The sequence below is a fragment of the Alosa alosa genome, chromosome 19 (genome assembly GCF_017589495.1).
Source record: "Alosa alosa isolate M-15738 ecotype Scorff River chromosome 19, AALO_Geno_1.1, whole genome shotgun sequence".
In the NCBI taxonomy this organism is placed as follows: domain Eukaryota; kingdom Metazoa; phylum Chordata; class Actinopteri; order Clupeiformes; family Clupeidae; genus Alosa; species Alosa alosa.
This window is the reverse complement of record NC_063207.1, coordinates 9,448,214-9,466,865: the sequence shown is the minus strand read 5'-3', so window position 1 is coordinate 9,466,865 and position 18,652 is coordinate 9,448,214. Positions and strand designations below refer to the sequence as shown.

Here is an 18,652-nt window from a genome sequence, read left to right as displayed (position 1 = left end):
ATCTGGAAATTGTGTCTACTCACCAGCCTCACACCAGTAGTCACTCACGAAAGGAACTTTCCAAATCAAAATGGTCTGCATTCACTTCCATGGTAAAAGGATGGGAAAAGTTAGGCTTTAGAGGTTTATAAAACCAGAATCCTCAGAACACCTAAACGGACTTTAACAACTGTAAAAGAAAGCGCAACCACACAGTTCAAATCATTTCAAACATATTTTATTGCAACCAAAAAAAAAAAACAGTAAAGTACCAAACAATAGTCTTTACAGTAAAAAAATATTTTTTTTCAGGTAAGCGTAAGCTTCATAGCTTGTGTAACAGCATAGGAAACAGCTATTTTCAGCATGTAGACTTTCTGTCTTACAGGCACTTCAGAGTAACCCCCCCCCCCCCCTCACAGTTCAATATCAATATAATTGTAATATTATATACACAACAAAAGGTTGAACAAACCTTTACCCTTCAGTTTCCATCAGCCTGTGAGGAACCGGCATACCGGTATGCACTAAGTAAGGGAGGTCCTAATTTCCTTGTGTGGTTTTGGTGTATGGTCCCACATCAACTGAAATGGAGTTCAATGGAAAAGCAACTGCTCTGTGTTTCATTTCTGTGCAACACTTAAAAACAGAACACATCTGTTTCAAGGATGATCCACATGCCACTCCAATGCAACCAGATGACGCCAAGGAAATTAAACACACACATAGAACATCTTTGACATTCAACAGAAAGCAAAGATCTTTGACATTCAACAGAAAGCAAAGATCTTTGACATTCAACAGAAAGCAAAGATCTTTGGCTCTCCTATCCAGCTGAAACAGACCTGAAAAGGTCTTCTGTCTGATTGTCGGTGCAGGTCTAAGGTAAACAAGCCGATGCTTCTAACTAAGGAAGTTAGCAACATACAGACATTTTTCACCTTAACGTTCCCCTGATCTCAATAACCATCGTCCCAGGATTCTGGATTTGCTGAGATGCATGAGCATCTCTGCTCGTCTCCCCTTCTTTCAGGCTTGTTAAGGCTTAACCATGTGCTACTATGATACAGCAAACCCCCAAACAGGGCTAAGAAGTCCAGCTGAGGGCTCAAAGGCACCAATGAGCCCCAGCGAGTGCAGCATTAAGGCATTATGATGACAGAGTTCCAGAGGGAAGATGAAGAGAAAGGGCCCAGACGGGGACTGGCCTAAGTGTGAAGGGATAGTGCACACATTAGACACGGTGTGACTAACAGGTGAGTTTAAATCTGCGACTGAGCATGAAGGACCACACATATAAGACATATACTGTAAGTGTTTGTGTGTGTGTGTGTGTGTGTGTGTGTGTGTGTGTGCGCGAACATACATGTATGTTTGGTGCTCAGCAGTGAAGAGAGATGCTCAAGAGGAAGTTCAGGACGGGTTTAGCAGTTCCAATAATGCTCCCACAGCACCAAAATAACCCTGCGTAAACAAGAACACGCACACACACACACACACACACACACACACACAGTTAGAGAGATGCGTCAAGAGACAAATGACCCTTACTTTCAGAAGCATCAGAGTTTACGTTAGCCGCCTACAGCCGGAAATTGTCCGGTTTCACGCGTAGTTGTCCCGCAGAAAAAAATTATAAAAACGTCATATAAGCCTACAATATGTTACCACGACAACTTAATATAAACTTGAAACTATGAAACGTTCTTTGAAACTATGAAACGTTTTTTATTTCAAGTTTGCCCAAGTAGCGGAATAAGCTTTCATTCTAGAAAAGGCTAAGGAGGAGTTGCAGTTGCGTTTGCTAATTTATTGAGCAGGTTTTCCAGTCATTTATTGGGACATTTTGTGGGGAGGAATCCAGGGCAACTAAAGAGGTCACAACCACCGTTCTAAAACTTTCAGTGAGGGTCTGTGTATCCAGTGTATCCTGTGTATGCTTCGTTATATAGCTACCAGATCTGTAAGGAGGGACCGCTGGGTGTGAGAGAAAAGGGGGTATGATCGCGCAGTAATGAACTTGTACAAACAACGATTTCGAGCCTGTTTTTAAGCTCACCTATGCCGACCGCAAAACATTACCGATCCACTGGGAATTCTCCCGACTCCCACGATTCTCCACTAATGCGCTTGTGTAGCATTACAGGCTAGTCTGTTTGCAATGTGTGCGCAGCAGCTCGCGCAACTTAATGAAAGTATGCTTCTCCGCTGCTTGTGCAAAGCTGATCCTAAACAAACTGCTGGTGCTGACGACGCTTAATAAACTGCATTGTGGAAATATTTTGTGCCGTTTAAATATATAGGAATTTATGGCTATTTAAAACATAGTCCGGCAGATGTTCTGTATGTCCGGTACCGGTTCTGATTCTGGAAAATTATCGGGCATTTTGTCTGGCCAAAAAAAAAATCCAGCGAAAGCTCTGATATACATATACATACACACACACACAAACACAACACAAAAAAGCCATGCTTGTATGTGAAACACACACACACAGACCTCATGTTTCAGGAAAAGAGCCTTCAGTTGTCCTTTGCTCCAATAGTCCATGGCATAAGCCAGCAGTTTCATAGACAGTGTGTTCACTCTCAGGAAGTTCCCCACAAACACAACTCTCTCAATGCTCTGATGAAAAACACATTTGCTTTATCATTATACATTAGCATAAACACAAACCCTATTCACACTTACAGTTACACAACAAAACTATCCAATGTCTAGATTACACTTCTGAATTGCATACATAAATTGAAATGAATGATTTAGTTAAACATATTTTTGTAGGTTTTATGCATTCCTTAGTTTCAATGTTTTTTTTTTTTTTTTTTTTTTTAAATCTTGAAAGCATTTTGGTACAAACACATATAAATCTGACTTGACTCGACTAATTGTCTTTGCAGGTAACGAATGCAGGATCATGATGCTTGTATCGTACTTCAGGCATGATTAGACTTGATGACTGTATGATGGCAGTATTTCCTGTCTGCATCCCAAGCTGTCTGATGTGTGTAGTTGGTCTCTACGCTCTCATAGCCCTGTACAATGCTGCTTGATCAGATTCCACAAGGCAGCACTGTAAAGAGGCTGAGAGAAGAGAGAAAGACCTGTGTGTTGTGTGTGTGTGTGTGTGTGTGTGTTAGGCGGGTGTGAATGTGTGTGTGCGTTAAGTGGCAGCATGTACTGTACCTCGTTGAGAGCACACATGCGTGTGATGGAGCCGATGTTGTTAGTGATGGTGACCAGGGTCGCTCGAGCCAGATCCTCCTTGGACACAGACTCTCTCTTGTCTTTGCTCATCATATTCCCAAAACTAAACATGGGCAAACAAAAACAAACACACACAAAATCAGAATGACCTATATGGTCCACAAACTAAGGTCAGCATCAATACATCCCACATGAACAATACACATTTTTACACTTCCCTGTGATGATACATCTGTTGAGGATGAGCATGAGAAACAATGACTTTAAGTGACATCACTTCAAAACAGTCTCAGAGATGCTTAAATATCAAAATCATCCACAGATGTGTGTGTGTAGTGTGTAGTATTTTAGTCAATTAAATATTGACTGTGAATTTGAATGTGCGTGTGATTATGTGTATGTGTGTGAGAGAGAACAACTGCAAAAGAAGTACATGTGCATGTGTGTGTGCCTAAGACTGTGCCTATCTTGAAGTATTTAAGTAAGTAACACAATACCTGGAAGCCACGGCCCACCCTGGCAGGCCAAACCTCTCGTAATCCCCCCCGTAGATGTCTTTGACCAGCTTATCCACATGTGTGCTCTCCCCCAGCGAGGCCATCTCCAAAGCCTCCTCAAAGGTGCTGCAGCCAGTCAGCAAGCAGCACAGGCCCAGGAACGTACCACCACCCAGGCTGAGAAGGGGGGAGGACAGACCAGTCACAGTCAAACTCTACGACTAAAGGGTACCGTAATTTCCCCAACTATTAACGCGGCTTATACATTGATTTTGCAAAATGTCTTCAGCTATGAGGTTAATACACAGGGGGCCGTTAATATGGTATTAATATGGTTTTGTTTCTTTTAACTTGCATAAAACACTGTCCTGCGGCTTATACACAATGCGGCTAATACACAGGAAATTGCTACTGTATCTACATTATCATTTGATTTAAAATCAGAGTGGGGGACATTTTGTTGGTCAACCTGGTTTTGACCATGGCATTGATCAGACAGTAATTGAGATAATCTCCTTGCATGAAGTGCCAGGAAGTGACAGATGCAGTGGTAATTCCTAGCTATGGTCTCCTCTGCAGTTTAAACGTTATTCTAATGCTGTAGTTATAACTCTGTAGTTAAGTTCAAATGCTTAAATGTTAATAGCTTAAATGTTATTCTGCTTTGGATAAAAGTGTCCACCAAATGGATAAATGTAAATGCAAAAAAAAATTAAGGGCATTTCCTTGATGAGCCCATTCAGGGGGAATGGTATTTAGACTGGGGGCATTATTAAGTTAGAGAATATTTACCCAAAGACTAAAAGTGATTATGCCTCTTCCATTGAAAACGGCATCATCTTATACCACCGAGAGTGGTGCCTTCATCAGACACAATCAACCACATAAACCTGGCGTGTCTTGAGTAGTGAGTACCTGGTTCCGGTGACACGCCTGTAATTGTCTTTGGAGTAGACAGCCAGGATGCTGACTCCCGATCCGATGTTGACCAGCAGGAGAGGGTAGGGGTTCTCCAGGGGGAAAGCCTTCTCCTCACAGTGCTCCAGGTCTGTGGGAGTCTCGAAGTAGTAGCACTCGGAGGGCACCACCGAGTCGATGTGGAGGACGCCGCGGATCAGGCACTCCAGCTCGTCCAGCTTGCACAACTCTAGATCTGCCATCTTGAGACACAGACAGAACAACTGATTTTATGAGCTGCTGTTTTTCTGCACACCAATCATGAGCAGTTTGTGTAAGACTGTCAAAGTTAAAGCTTCCTTGGACTGAGATACAACAAAATTATAAAATACGTAGACACTATATCGACAAATGTATTGGGACGCCTGTCATTACACCCACAGGACCTTCAATGACATCTCATTCTATGTCCATAGGTATTAATATGGAGTTGCCTATTTATTCAGAAGAGTTTTCGTCAGGTTAGGCACTGGTGTTTGACAACCGGGCTGGCCAAGTCTGTTCTAGTTCACCCCAAGGGTGTTTGGTTGTGTAGAGCAGTGGTTCTCAAATGGGGGTACGTGAAGGCACTCCAGGGGGTACGTGAGATTTTAACCCTGAGAACCCGATTGATGCAAAGTGCGTCAAAAACTCACCCTTTCTTCTCTGTTACATTGCTCCGCAACTGTTCATCGCAGCGAGATGAAACCTTTATTGCATGACAGAGCAGAAGTGGAGCTTTCCAACGAGACAAAGCACTTGTCTGTACGTTAAAGTATGAAAATAAAAAGAAATCATAAAATTAAATTGCACCATATTTACAGTCTTTACTTCTCTGTGTTCACCTGCGCACCCATTACTCTCTTTTGATTTACTCGCCAACCCGTGAACGCATAGATATGGCAAGCATATCAGATGAAAGAGGAGACACAGGGCTATCCATTGATAGCAAGTATGTTGATCCTTCTGGCTTATGAAATCAGACAAAGTGACTACAAAATAATAACGTCATGTACAAAAACCAATGCTGCACACCCATTACTCGCTTTGAATTACTTCCAAGGACCTGTGATGGGATAGATATGCCAAAGCATGTCAGATGAAAGAGGAGACACAAATTCTATCATTTGATACCAAGTACATCCTTCTGAGTTATAAAATAGACGAAGTCACAGCAAAATAATTACTTCATATAACTCGACTTACCTCACGTTTTTTGTCTGTTTTTGTAGCAAAGCATGTTTATAATCAAACGCTATTGTGTGTTTCTCTATGGCAAAGCATGTTCATAATCCGGTTTTGAGATCCTACCAAATTCCTGCATGGCATCCAATTCAAGGCTCATATTGCATCCCAATTTGTTCGGCAAAGAAACACCTTTTTTGCCTTTATTTTGTTCATGGCAATGCAGTAAAAAGTAGTAGAGAATCATGAGTGCAGACACCATAGGCACACACAGGCTATAACACGTAAACGGTCAAGTCAGGTCAGATCAGTTCGTGTCACAGATATGGAGCGCAGAAAGGTCATTAAATCACTAAATAAAAAAAATGGCATTTATTTCTGTAAGGCACACACCACATGTCTGTAAATTGTTTAGCCCCAGAGAATTCCTCCACCATGGCAATGATATTGCCAGATTCAGGACAGTCTGCTACACACACATGAAATGCATGTAGAGCTATGAGCTTGCTGTGGTGAGATACATGTCAAAATATAAGAATTTTTATGTTTTTATATTTTAATTCTTTAAAATATAGAATTTGAAATGCTAGTACTAATACATGAAATGATGGCAGATCTGGATAGCCTAGACTCTGCTGAAAAAAAACAATATATAATATGTGTGTGTGACACTTACAATGACCAGAATAAATCCTTATAAATAAAGGTTGTGAAAATGCCCTAAAAACAGCTTAGGGTTAATACATACATAGATTTAAAAAATAGAATCCATGTAAAAATACTTTAAAACAATTATTTAATAAATATTTCAGGAAAATATAAGTTCATAAAATTAATTTTATATTTCAGTAGGCTATTCAATTTCATTATCCTAAAAACCCAGTCCCCCCATACCAGGAAGGTTCGACCCAACCTGTCACATGCCACCCGCCATTACCTGTCAATCACTGTCAAAACTCAAACGATGGAGTCGTGGTTGAAGTTTATGGATGGAGTCGTGGTTCCAAAGTTTAATAAATTAGACACTGATGTCACAGTTCTCTGTTTTAAGTCTTTTTTTCTCAACTAAAAATGCTTTGCGCTGGTTAGGGGGTACTTGGCTGAAAAAATATTTCACAGGGGGTACATCACTGAAAAAAGGTTGAGAACCACTGGCGTAGAAAACCCTGTTCTGTGTAGAGAACCCTGTTCTCTGCAAGCCAGTCAAGTTCTTCCATATCACAATCACTTGAACACCTTTAAGGACCTTGCTTTGTGCACTGTGTACAATCATGCTGGTGCAGGGAATAGTTAACACTAGAAATCTAGAAGGCTAGACAATCATATGCTTCCAACTCTTTGGGAACAGTTTCGGAATGCCCTTTTCCATTCCAGCATAACTGTATCCTGGTGCACAAAGCAAGGTCCAGAAAGACATTGATGGGCGAGTTTGGTGTAGAAAAGCTTGACTGCCCCACAGAGAGAACAAGTTACTCTGTGTCATCAATTACCTTTAGGATGAACTAGAAGAGACATTTGCGAGACAGGCCTTCTTGTCCAACATCAGTGCCTGACCTCACAAATATGAATGGACAAAAATGTCCACAGACACTGTAAAATCTTCTGGAATTTCATCCCAGATGAGTGGAAACCATTATAGCTGCAGAGAGGAAATACCTAGCTAGATACCTAGATACCGAATACCTAACGTAACTTAGTAATACCTGGATATACAGTATAATGGAATGTCATTGAAGTTCCTGTGGGAGCAATGGCAGGCGTCCCAATACTTTTGTCTCCATATATTAATATGTATCTACTGTCCTGAAGTAAATATCAATGCTGCCTGTGTATGTGAAAGAAAAGGATAGCGGCAGTCAATCAAAGGCCTTTTAACGGCATGTTTGCATGACCCGTAACATAATGTAATCAGTGCAGCTATTACATGCACCCATTACATTCCATTACGTTTTTTATCCATGTATTTCAGTGCGTCCACCCACCTTGAGAAAGTCTTGCTCAAACTTGAAAGCGCCTCCACCGGTGGCGCAGAGCGTGGTGTGCAGGCTGGAAAAGTGCTTGTCCCGAACCATTTGTAGGAAGGCGGCCATGTCGTGCGTGGGGAATCGGATGAAGTGCAGACTGCCCGTGCGGCCGCACAGTGACAGCCCCGGCAGCTCCAGGTGCACATCTCGGATTCCGGTAGTTCCATAAGCCGTGTGGGATGTCAAATAGTGTCGGATGCTGCGCAGGCTCTCAACCTCTTCTTGCTCCTCCTCCGCTGTCACGTCTTTCGGCTCAAAGTACACTAGCTTTACCAGCGTCCCGCCAATGTCCATGCCGAACCAGGGGAATGCTAGATGTGTTACAGAAATAAGCAATGTGCATAAATAACTGTAAAGGACATGTTTAATACGCGTTTCCCCAGAGTGTAAAATACCGTGTTAAGATCAACAACATTATTGACTTTTTATTAGATGCAGGCAAAAAATGCAGTATGTAAATACTGCAGGCTTATATTGGGTATCTGGCAGTGTTTCAAGGGTGGAAGTAAAGTTAACACTTTGCTGTTCAATCACATTCACCATAACAGAGCTTGAATGATGGGACTCGGGAGAGACGCCATCTTGACCGAATACAGCTGTAACGTAACAGCTACCTGGGGCATATGGTAGTAAAGCGTAATGTACACATAGATAAAATATAAATTATAGCACATATAGATAAAATGAAAATTAAGTTAACGACACTGCGCTGATTAACGATTAATTTACTGCGTAGTTAATGCATGTCTGTCTACAAAGACACTTAAATTTATCAGATATTGAGGCGCAATTAATTATTTAATGAAATAGTTACCTCATGATCGAAACCCACTCTAGCATGGCAAACGTTAACATTGCCATTGCTCGCTCAGTTTGTTCATGAAAATAACTTGCTAAATTAGCCAATATCCCATAAATTAGCCCTATGCGAGTCTCAATTAGCTTGTTATCTAGCACTAGCTGCAACGTTAGCTCACTAGCTTCTAATACATCTGCCCGTTAGATGGAAGCTTGTGGTTTCTTGCAGCTAATATGACACAAAATGTGGAGACAGGCGAACAGTCTGGCGCAGACATGTGTATGCGACAACTATCCAGGGACAAATGTAAATAACGCTAGATAGCCCACCATCAACCTATATAAATAACGTTAGATAGACCACCATCAACCTACGTTTTGACACCCCTAATTTGACGTTAGCATGCTAGCTAAAATAATCGCTACAGGTAAAATTACCCCCGTTAACAGGGCTTAAAAACCTACGGGGCCTGTTCTTTTTTAGAGAGTCGATCCTTTGTCTAGCGATGGTCGAGCTGGATGTCCGCCGCGCGATTGAGGCACTTCCCCCGGCCGATACCGATGCGCCCTCCATGTTGGCGGCTGTAGCGGAAAAGCTAACACTACTTTGCGTTTCCTTCCATGGAGTCTGTTGATGGTGGTGCGGCTTCTTCGGTTTAACGACTTCATCATTCTCGGTCTCCTCAGACGTTCCATCGTCAGTTTGATGACCATTCAGTTCCATTCAGAATGCGTCAAAAGAATAATTCTAGGCGAAGTGAATGTTTGCTAGAGAAACTGCTTTTAAACACAACAGTAAAATAATAATCAAATTAATCCCCATTTCATTTCACATCGCGATGTGTTTATGTCTGTTTACAAGCACAAGAAATGCACGCCTTCGATTTGATACAGCGAGACACGTATTGATTGACGTCCCGCTACACCAATGGCCCTTTTTCATTATGATTGCAGCGCGTAAACATTACGTTTGCATTGGTTTGAAGAAAAAACATAGAAAGCTACATATAGACCACACAAAATGAGATTAATTGAACATTAGTTTTTTTTTTATATTAGGTTATGGTTATTAATTCACATATTTTTTCCCATGTGGATGCATTTCAAAAATTCCACGATGCACTTTTGCCCTCTAAATCATCACAGAATAAGCGGGTGAGTTGATGCACCTGTCTTTGTTGGAGTTTGTTTTTCAGGGAGATAGGCTACCAAAATCTCGTAGCTAAACATTTGAGCTGTGAAATTAAGGTTTCAGTCTCCTAAACTGCCGGCGTCGTGTACATGCAAGGCGTAACCGTTAACAAAACCTCACCGGTTTCACAAAAACCGGCGTCGTGTGCAAGGCCCCTTAGTGACCTCTGGTGAGCAGATGACAACACAAGGTTAGAACTTAAAACATTTTCATTGACATCATCATGTATAACGCCAGGGTTTTCCACCACCAGTGGACATTGACCATACATTATATAATGTAAGCTGCACTGTTGGTAATCTTTTTGATGGTAAATAAATAGGCTTGGTTGTTGATAGATAGATACTTTATTGATCCCCAGGGGGAAATTCAAGGTCTCAGTAGCATACAGACATCACACACAACATGCCACGTTGATTGCACTGTGGGAAATCCTATAGCACAAGGAATGTAAAACCTACCCTGTGTATACCTGAGGGGGAAACCCCAGCTGTGCACAAATCTTCAAATCACGTTTCCATAACACATCGCAACAAGCAAATCGAAAAGGAACCATTTTGGGAAGTGATCAATAAAACACGATTTCTTGCACACATCTGGCAAGTGTATAGTGACTAAGGTCATGCTACGCTTGTCGTTGATATAGGCTAATATTTATAGCAGAGAGGGTTCAAGCGGAGCTAGTAATCAAGGATCTTTGTTTATAGTGTCCCACTTCTTCAAATGTAGTGCCTGACTATTATGAAAGTAGACTACAGTAGGCTACATTCCATTACACTTTTACAATTTTATCATTTGGGAAATCCCCTTCAAAGTGCTTATATTACCACAACATTGAAGTATTTACAAACACACACACAGCCCATCAAATACATCCTTCCATTCAGTGCTCTAAAAACAAAAGCATCTCTTGATTGGCTGGAATATAGCCTAATGTATGTCTAAAGCTGAATCAATTTGGTTCAAAATGTTGTTTAAGAGCATAATTACATTAATTGGTGGAGTTTTGAGCAAGAACATTGTTTGCATTAGCAAATTGTCTTACAGTGAAAGTGGCATACACTCACGTCAAAAACAAACACCACCATTTTACACCACTGACAATGTTCAAAACAGAATGACACTTCTATGGTTGTCTACAGACAAATCAAAGGATTGTAAATGTTGTAAGTGTTTTGAAAGATGATAAAAAAAAGATATATTTTATGAAGGATGTGTTTTTTAGGCTACCTTAGCTGTCTTCCTGTCACGCCCACCTTGAGGGAAGGCTTAATAAGGTTATTAAAGGCTTAATAAGGTTATTAAGGACCAGGAGAAAAAACATACAAAAATATAATAATCGATATTTGCTGATATGAAACACTTTTATCGTGATACCGTTTTCAGCCATATCTCCCAGCCCTACAAGGTATATAGAAAACAATGAACAATTTTCATATGTGAGATGTACTGTGCAATAAAGTTTCAGGAAGGTTTACTGTCCCAGACCTCTGTGCTCTGCATGAAGATTTTCAGACAGATAGATTAACAGATAGACAGACAGACAGACAGACAGACACACACACACCTAATTATTAAAAGTGTCAAATGTACAACATTGCACTTTTTGCTGATATTCGATTTCAGCTTTTCTGATTACCGATGCATCTTTTTTAAAATTTCCTGTAACGATCTGTTCTGTACCATAATTAAACTGTTACTCTTATTGAGATGGCCTAGTTGTTGTAGATACAGGCATAACACTTTTCCTTTCATTCTACCCCTAAATGTACATGCTTTAAAAGGTGCCATGTGTAAGAATTGAGGTAAAAATATCCAAATCAAAAACAAATCAAAAGAATGAGAAGAAATTAAGGTGATGATGTCATTTAAAAAATGACAAGGTATAGTGCTGCAGAGCTATCAACCTGAATTAGCATGCTAAATTACTAGCCACAGCCCGACAGGTGTCATAATACCAGTTTCGCCATGGGAGGCGGTATCGGGGGCAACATAACCACCAGCCAAACTGCAATACACGTGTCTCGGTTGTTACTCTAGGGTAGACCAACTCACTTTCTGGAGGTATACTGCCCCCATCTTTTATGGAATGTGGAGTATGAATTGATTTTTTGGCGGACATTACACATGGCACCTTTAAGAAATAATAGATATTCAAACAAGAAAAATAAGAAAATAATTGAAAGATGGTGTAGATGTAAAATATACAATCTGACATATGACATTCTCAAATTAAAGTGTAGGTCTCATCAAAAATGATTTGTATGATGCAATCCCAATAGGTGGGGCAGATTATAGTCTTGTTTTATCTGCCAGAATTGTCCTATTTGCTGATGCTGCTAATACAATTTTGATTTTTTTTTTGTGCTTCCCAATTCGTTTGACTTGAGATGTTTTTGGAATTGGAATATGAAAGCTTGTTGACAAATCACAGGGGCTCTCAGAAGGACATGGATGAGCAACATCCAGTAAAAGGCCATCAAGGTGGTGTGGATTTGCTGAAGAGATACTCTCTTAATCAAAGTGATTAAATACAATTGTCACAAGGATTGGATGGGGTTTCCGCTGCATTACAGGTGCTCATTTGCTGAGTTTCCAAACAATGAATAATGCAGAGATCCCAACAGCTGCAGCTGCTGCTGGAATGAGAGGAACATTCTGAAGGACTGGTACGAGACTTGCCATGGACATCTCTCTCAGCGCCCCTTTCTCCTGATGTCTGCTCTCTTCTCCTTGTAAATCGTTCCCCATCTTCTCAGTAATGACTTCAGTCTTTGTGCCACATCTCAAATGAACTCCATTTCCCAGAATGCTCTGTGTGAGGCTGTGTTGGTTTGTGTTAAGCTGCTGTTGTGTTTCACTGTGGTTCATCACAGACATCTCTTGGCTGGAGACTTTGTTTTCCAAACGGCTTGGAATCTGGCCATCATAATTCTGGATTGATGGCTCCTGAGAAAAATGGATTACATATGCCTCTGTTCCTTGGTCCGCCGAGTTACGGCGCACTGATTCAAAGTGATCCTCTATTGAGACGTGATTTGGAGAGAGGGCAGGGTCATCTACAAGACCATCTGACTGGCAGCTGGGACTCCCACTGTTATGGATATTAACTGATCCTCGGCTGTGGTTAGCTTCAGTAAAATTAGATACTTGATCTGACTGTAAGACAGGTGCAGGGCAAACCTCAGGCTCTTGAGCTACACTCAATTCAAGGTCATCGGAGGTCAGAGAACAAGGTTCGGCAGCAAAACTTTGTAGAACTCCAGGCTTGCTGAAGAACTCGTCCTCCGGATCACTGTCAATCGGTCTGGGAAGCGTCCGGTGTGTCATGGCAACCACAGGGGCAGAGACCGGAACAGGAGCAGGAGGGGCGATGTTCTTTGTGCCATGCGGTGGACGATGGACCTCGCGGTCTTCATATGATGCTGTGGGATGCCGGTGTGTGCTGCTGACCTGAGAAGAGAAAATGACTTATAGTATGTGACAGAAAAGATGTGTGTGAGTGTGAGTGAGTGTGCACATTTTCTCACATGAGTGGCAGTGAAAATGTTACATTTGTTTGCATCTGTGTTGCAATTGCGTTTATTATCTGTTTGTGCATGTTTAAAAATGTGTGTACCTGGTGCAATGTTGGATTTGAAGTGTCTTCTGATTTTTGCTGGAGTGGGTTCCCTTTGCAGCTGGGGGAGCATGTTTCCTGGATGGCGAGTTTGGTTGGCTGGGGGCGCCCTGGGCTGTACGTGTAAAGGGGGGCCTGTGGATCTGGTGACAGGCTGGGGGGCTCGGAGATATCTGCGGGAGTGACACCACTCTTGGGGGCATTTGTGATGTCAGGCTCAGGAGTAACAACAAGGCGTTGAGCCTGGGCTACTTCTGGCTGGAGGACCTGTGCCACAGCTGCAGCTGATGGCCTGTTTACAGGTGGCACTAGTACCAAACTAGGGGCGGATGCAGTACTGGCAGCCACATTGGGATGGAAAGCTGGCTGGTTACTGGTGTTCGGGTAGATGAGAGACTCAGTAGGCACATTAGGAGGGTATGGACGCTCTGGGGTCCTACTGGGAGGGAATGCAGACCTTTCAGATAGTGTGGGGAGGGGGGCAGATTGAGGAGATACTGTGGGGAGGGGGGCAGATTGAGGAGATACTGTGGGGAGGGGGGCAGATTGAGGAGATACTGTGGGGAAGGGGCAGATTGGGCAATCTGCTGGGATGGGATTGAGGGGGCTGATGGATGGACTGGTGGATGGGCAGCAATACTTGAGGGAGTAAGGACGTGTGCAGATGTTACAACAGCTGGTCCGGCAGATGGTGCCACAGGTTTCTGCCTCTGTTCTGAGAAAACATACAAAGAGAAATTATGTAACATTTCTTCTGATGAAAAATACAATAATTGTGATTACAATGTGCCCCGCTATAACAACATAACATAAGACATACTGAAGAACCGGCACTAAGACTCAAAATCAGCATGATACCATATTGGCCATAATGTTGTACAGTATGTTTGATTGTGTGTGTGTGTGTGTGTGTGTGTGTGTGTGTGTGTGTGTGTGTGTGTGTGTGTGTGTGTGTGTGTGCTTATTGTTTAGAGAGTTTACTTACTGGGTTGTTTCAGGGCCTCGTAAGCGTCGCTCATCTCCTGGGCGAGTGTAGGGTGCTCACACTCCTCCAGAGCCCTGATGAACTCCTCAGGCCAGTTCTCCCTCCGTGTCAGGTTATCCAGCAGCTGTGACATGGCGTACGTGTTCCCCATTCTTCTAAATGCTGCTTCCACTTCTTCCTACATCAGGAAAAGAGGTGTGCAATACTAATAATGAAAAAGTGAACACGGGCACATAAACACCAAAGAAAGAAGAGGTCAACACTCATGACTTTGTCTATTTTGGCAACAAACGGCAAGGGTTCATTTTAGGCTATGTATTTTTTTTTATCAATGTCATGACCCTTTAATGCATTGTTTGTATGTTTTAGATGTTGCTAACTTGCTATGTTTGTGCAGGAAATATTAAGCATACCATGTCCGTTGTGGTCAGACAGGGTAAGTGCAGCAGTATTTCCAGTGCTTTCACCTCATTGGCAATACGGGACCTATTCCGACGGATGAAGCCATTCTTAAGTTTATCACTGGCGTAAGTCATTGTTCAACTGATAGAGAGAGAGGGGAAAACAGAGTGAAAATATATTATGCCTAGATCTACTGAATGTGTATGAGACCGTATTAGAATCACATGCGTGTGTGCACACACATACACACATACTTAAGCAGCCCACTTAAGTTCAGTATCCATAGAATGAACTGAAACATTTCCACAGATTAAGAACTCTATAATGTCACTGAATGAGGGTAATGTATATCATGTTTTTAAAAATAAAAAACATGCAATTGTTCAGCCACAAACTATGATGAACCTCAGAGATAGGCTTGCATGTACTCTGAGTCTTTGTCATTTTAGTTGTCCTGAGTACTACCCATATAGCTGCTGTTGCCAGAAAAGGTCAGACCTTGAATTGGTTTGGATATTTCATGAAAATGTATTACAGTTTTTCTCTGTTGCTTTGGTGCATTTCTCAAATCATCATTAACGTTTGTATTGCAGAACAGTTGGTAGATTACCTGCAGAAGCATGTATCTTTCTCAAAATACTCAGTCTATGTCTCAAAAGCAAGTATTTATCCTAATGAAACTGTCAGTGATCTCAATATGACAAGTCCTTACACTGTTGTTTATGTCAAGATAGACAAATTGCTTTGTCTCGTTGTATTTTCTATGAACAATGTGCAAGGTAGCACTATTTTCTTTGTGGCATAGCTATTTCAAAACTACAAAGTCACACATAATTGTGTGTGGAGGGGATCGATTGCAAGAGAGTGGATATGTTTCAAAGTTTTTACTGTTGACGGACATTTTAACAGTGTAAAGAAAACAAAGGCTTTTACAGCATTGTGCAAATGAGATATATTACCAATATAGTCTAAAAACGCCCTTTAGTCAGAACTGTGCACCACTGTAAGCTTACATCTTTCTAATACACCTTGACATTTGCTACACAGACTATGACAACTAGTCATGACAGCTAGTTCAACACTGCATGTAATGACTCAAACGATGAAATAAGGCCAATTTGATTAACTGGGTGGACTATTCAGCATGGAAGTGCATTTTGACCAACAGGACATTAGCAATTGAAAATGTCAAAAAGAGCAGCGTGTACAAAATCAGTTTCAAGGATTTACTAAAGCATTGCTGTTTTGTCAAGATAGGGAGACATTGCTTTAATGATGTGCACAAGTGATGAGATGATATGGAGTTTGAACAAGCAGTTTTGAGAATTTCAATTCTGATCTGAGAAATGCGCCAAAGCGACTGAGAAAAACTGTAATTTCATGTAATGTGCCATGACATAGATAAAGGTAGCCTACTATTTCAGCAGGCTACTGATCTGTCATAGCCTAATACATAGTAAAATACTTAAACGCTTATGCACTCATAATTAGTAGGCATTCGTTCGCCTTTTAATTTGACACCCATAGGCCTTGGGGAAATGGAGATAAGGCTTGGTTGTGATGATGGGGTAGCTATGTTGTCCTGAATTCTTACTTTCAGTTTCGAGTTACAGATTCTTTACAAACGGAATCTGAAGAAGAGCACTTCTATAAACTGATAGGAGAAACAAACAGTAGGCCTATCCCCGTGACAAGTTGCGTTCTGGAAATCCATTTCGTTCTGTACGCGAGCTTCTGGGTACCCATATTAATTTAAGTGTTGCGTGACCAAAGATTATTTCTGCCAGCCTGCCTGCCTGCATACAGAAACGGCAGACCACTAACTGTAAATAGTTACATATTGGAAAGTCCTGGAAGTGGACGCATCCCTGAAAGTGCCTTACCTGTTGAGGGTATCAATGCCAGGGTGTATGTGCTCTCAACCTTTTCGCGATTTCACTTTCTCATTTAGCCTGCGCAGGATACGCAACACTCTTCCTTCCTCTACTATCCAGACGCACACTACGTGATGAGAACGCGCCTACACAGCGCACTCAAGAGGACAGGAATCAAACAAACAAAACGTGGTGTAGTCCGAACGAATTAGCCCAAAAGGTGCTTTTATCTAAAGTGGCGCAAACTATACACGTGAAATGCGCATCAAAAATCAACTAGCATGCGATGCGAATTCGCTTCTCATAATGAATAGGGATATTGCGTCGCGGAGTTCCTATGCGATGCGAACTCCGCGACGCAGTATCCGTATTCATTTCTATATGAAGAGAATTCCGCACCAATAAATCAAATATAGCTTCGCTGTATTTAGCGCCACCTTCAACCCTAATTCTGACTTGTGATCAATTAAAGTTTTTCTCAGTCGCTTTGGTGTATTTCAGAACTGAAATTATCAAAACTGCTTGTTCAAACTCCATATCAGCTTATCACTTGTTGTGCACATAATAAAAGCAATTTCTTCCTATCTTGAACAGCAAATGTAGTACATCCATACAACTGATTGTGTGTAATGGTCTGTTTTCTACATTTTCAATTGCTGCTATCCTGGTTTCTGTGGTTCCATGCTAAAAGGTGCAACATAAAACAAATAGGCCTCATTTCATCACTGAGTCATTACATGAAAAAGTGTTGAACTAGTTGTCATGACTACTTGTCATAATCTGCATATCAGGCATACATATGTGGCCTGACCGACAGGAACGTCAGGAGAAAGATTTGCTAATACAGTAAATCTGGCTTACATGGTGCACAGCTCTGCCCATGAGTGTTTCCTATGTTTTACTGTAAGTCTGTCATTTTTGCTTTGCACAATGCAGTAAAAGCCTGTTGTTATCTTTATACTGTACTGTAACAATGTCTGTCAACAAATTGAAGTTAAGTGTAAAATACAGTACAGTAAAAACATATCTAGTCTTTTGCAATCAATCGATCACACACAATAATGTGTTACTTTGTAGTTTTGACAACATGACAAAGCGATTTGACTATCTTGTTAATAAACAATGGTGTAAAGACTTGTCATTCTGATTGCACTGACAGTTTCATTGGCATAAGTACTTGATTTTGAGACATAAACTAAGCATTTTGATAGAGAAAAAGCTAGATATACGCTTTTGCCGGTAATCCACTATGTGATGCAGTTTGCAGTAATTGTTTTAAGAAAAGCACTGTTGTGCAAACGTTAATAATGTTTTGAGAAATGCACCAAAGCGACTGAGAAAGACAGTAAAGAAACTTGAAAACAAACAGTAAATGGAGTGATTAAGATCAAGTTTTTATTGTTGACATCGATTTGCAGTAGGCTAGTCAGTGGTGGCTCACATTTCATTGGTTGTGGTTTCCATTTGCATGAATTCATTTACCTGGATTACTGCAATATACTAACACACAGTGCATTTCAGAACAATTGGACAAGAAAAGTGGAATTTCATATGACCATCTATGTAGGTAGGCTTACGTTTGTTTCACTTTTAGAGGTTACGATCAAGTAGATGGTTATATTTTGTTATGAGTCTGGTTACAAAAATAGAAGAAACACTCATGGTGATACAACATATCACCTTAAAATGTCATACCTGATTAGATCTACCACAATATTAAGTCATCACTACGGAATCATCAAAAGTGCTTATATACCCAACATATTTATGTACAATCAGGGATAAATCTGTATTCTGGGATGGAATGACCATACAGATAGCATTCACATCAGCACAAAGAACACAGACAGATGCATACTCTCTCTCGCGCTCTCTCTCTATCTCTCTCTCTCTCTCTCTCTCTCTCTCACACACACACACACACACACACACACACACACACACACCAGAAAC

The 18,652-nt window shown here is 41.2% G+C and overlaps 2 protein-coding genes across 2 annotated transcripts; both read right to left on the bottom strand.

Annotated features, from left to right (window-relative positions):
- Positions 1-201: 201 nt before the first annotated feature.
- On the bottom strand, positions 202-9,520 carry pank2 (pantothenate kinase 2). Its single transcript, XM_048227841.1, has 8 exons — positions 9,093-9,520; positions 7,788-8,140; positions 4,600-4,844; positions 3,685-3,861; positions 3,167-3,290; positions 2,480-2,605; positions 1,346-1,443; positions 202-1,187 (listed from the first exon to the last, which is right to left on the bottom strand). Exons 1-7 carry the CDS (start codon positions 9,349-9,351, stop codon positions 1,393-1,395), a joined length of 1,335 nt encoding a protein of 444 aa, XP_048083798.1. The 5' UTR covers positions 9,352-9,520; the 3' UTR covers positions 202-1,187; positions 1,346-1,392.
- Positions 9,521-11,930: 2,410 nt separating this feature from the next.
- On the bottom strand, positions 11,931-16,795 carry LOC125284094 (mitochondrial antiviral-signaling protein-like). The gene is made up of 5 exons (XM_048227847.1): positions 16,709-16,795; positions 14,837-14,966; positions 14,424-14,601; positions 13,439-14,153; positions 11,931-13,272 (listed from the first exon to the last, which is right to left on the bottom strand). Exons 2-4 carry the CDS (start codon positions 14,957-14,959, stop codon positions 13,747-13,749), a joined length of 708 nt encoding a protein of 235 aa, XP_048083804.1. The 5' UTR covers positions 14,960-14,966; positions 16,709-16,795; the 3' UTR covers positions 11,931-13,272; positions 13,439-13,746.
- Positions 16,796-18,652: the final 1,857 nt, after the last annotated feature.

What these genes read in the sequence shown, in the direction of transcription:
- LOC125284094 (XM_048227847.1), bottom strand. Translation starts at nt 14,959, where the DNA reads ATGACTTACGCCAGTGATAAACTTAAGAATGGCTTCATCCGTCGGAAT. An exon ending in GTCTGACCACAACGGACATG is followed by an intron (nt 14,602 to 14,836) that starts GTATGCTTAATA and finishes TTCCTGATGTAG; the next exon opens with GAAGAAGTGGAAGCAGCATT. An exon ending in CGAGGCCCTGAAACAACCCA is followed by an intron (nt 14,154 to 14,423) that starts GTAAGTAAACTC and finishes ATGTTTTCTCAG; the next exon opens with AACAGAGGCAGAAACCTGTG.
- pank2 (XM_048227841.1), bottom strand. Translation starts at nt 9,351, where the DNA reads ATGGAACTGAATGGTCATCAAACTGACGATGGAACGTCTGAGGAGACC. An exon ending in TTGAGCAAGACTTTCTCAAG is followed by an intron (nt 4,845 to 7,787) that starts GTGGGTGGACGC and finishes CTGTGTCTCAAG; the next exon opens with ATGGCAGATCTAGAGTTGTG. An exon ending in GGGTGGGCCGTGGCTTCCAG is followed by an intron (nt 3,291 to 3,684) that starts GTATTGTGTTAC and finishes GCCCATGTTTAG; the next exon opens with TTTTGGGAATATGATGAGCA.